This window comes from Perkinsus marinus, assembly GCF_000006405.1.
Source record: "Perkinsus marinus ATCC 50983 genomic scaffold scf_1104296942718, whole genome shotgun sequence".
NCBI classification, from domain to species: Eukaryota; Perkinsozoa; order Perkinsida; family Perkinsidae; genus Perkinsus; species Perkinsus marinus.
The window spans coordinates 1-1,529 of NW_003212052.1; the positions used below are offsets into that span (position 1 = coordinate 1).

Genomic DNA, 1,529 nt, shown 5'->3' on the forward strand with positions numbered 1-1,529 from the left:
GCATGTAGCAACTGCTCTATAGTTTTCTAATTTCCATTCCTCACGCATTGGATGATTTTTTTATCAGTTGACCGCTAAACCCGAGATTCTTCGCAGTAGTTCGACTTCAACAACCACTGCTTCCGCAGCCCCGCCTCTTTGGTCGCCGCCTGGCGCTATACCCATTGCTATACCACTGAAGGGTGGTGCGAAGGATGCTAGGCCCTCGGTTGCTGCTACTGCTAGCCCTAATGAGCTCTCACCGTCTCGTCCGAGCCTATCGCCCATTGTATCCACGGTGAGCAACATTACTTTTTACTCGAGTGGATATTCCTTTATCTTTTCAGAACAATCTAGAGCAGCGTTCGGCTGCCTCTGTCGTCAGTGAGGCCAGCCGTCGAGGCTGTAACGACCCATACCCGATATGGGCACCTCCTGGCCTTCAACTTCCCCGTCCGTCTCCCTCGCCCCCAGTCGCTACCCCATCATCATCGCCAGCAGCGGAGTCGTTCGGAAGTCAGAGACTAATACCAGGAGTTACGGAGACCCCTGCAGTGCCGTCAGCTGCCCGGGCGGACGTAGGGCCACCACCGGGTTTTCCACAAGAACAACAACAAAGGAAGTCCTATGCGCCGAAGCCAATTCTCAAGATGTACTTTGCTCTAAATGAGCAAGGCAAGCTCACTCCGAGGATCGTGACATCGGTGGGTTTCCGGCAAAGGTGAGTTGTCTGTTGTTGATTGTGTTTTAGGTGATGGCTAATTTCATACCGTTGGTGGTACAGAGGATCAGCCGTCATACAGATTGTGTTACTTTTGGGATCTATCATAAGTTCTACCGCATTCTACCAACTCTCAAGGTGAGAAAAGGTTTGGCTGGGCATGTTTTCTATACGGGGGGAGCTATTGTGATCAAATAATGCAACAGGTGGAGTCAATAAGGACGAAGTAAATTTTAGGTGATCGAATTCAGTCTAGCTGCTATCAGTATTGGAATATATGTTCGCTTCCCTCAGTTGAGCTCAGGAGTTTCCTCACCAATTATAGAAGTTTACATACGCATTCGGGAAGGAGTGTTCAGAAATCAACGAAAAATTCCGAAAAAATTCCAAAAAAAATCCCGAAAAAATCCCGAAAAAATCCCGAAAAAATCCCGAAAAATTCTCCTATTGTCACCATCACATGTAGTTGACTTTACGTGCATACTTTCCCAAATTGATACTGTGTGTATCGCCATGGTGTCACCACCTGTTGTTAGGCTGTACTTGAGGCGATAGGAGAGGTGCCATCACTGCAGCGGTTTGCGCCGCAGTTGAGAGCCGTGGTAGACTCCGGTCCCGATGTACCAGAGATGTGCGGTATGGGGCAGTGGATGGTCAACTTCCTCAAAGTCCTTTCGCAAGAACCGTTCGACACCGAAATCAAAGTAGACTTGTGAGGAAAGGGGCGACGTGGGTAGCTGCTGTAGTAGTCCTGCTGGCTCTGGCTCATCCGTGGACTGCTGTAGTACAGGAGACATAGTAATACCGAGATATGCTGAGCTGTGATGAT

General features: G+C 49.1%; 1 protein-coding gene across 1 annotated transcript; it reads left to right on the forward strand.

Annotated features, from left to right (window-relative positions):
- Positions 1-629: 629 nt before the first annotated feature.
- Pmar_PMAR007538 (hypothetical protein) lies at positions 630-838 on the forward strand (the record flags this gene model as incomplete). Its single annotated transcript, XM_002781301.1, has 2 exons — positions 630-683; positions 731-838. Coding segments are annotated over 2 exons (162 nt in total), but the record flags the coding sequence as incomplete, so codon positions are not given.
- Positions 839-1,529: the final 691 nt, after the last annotated feature.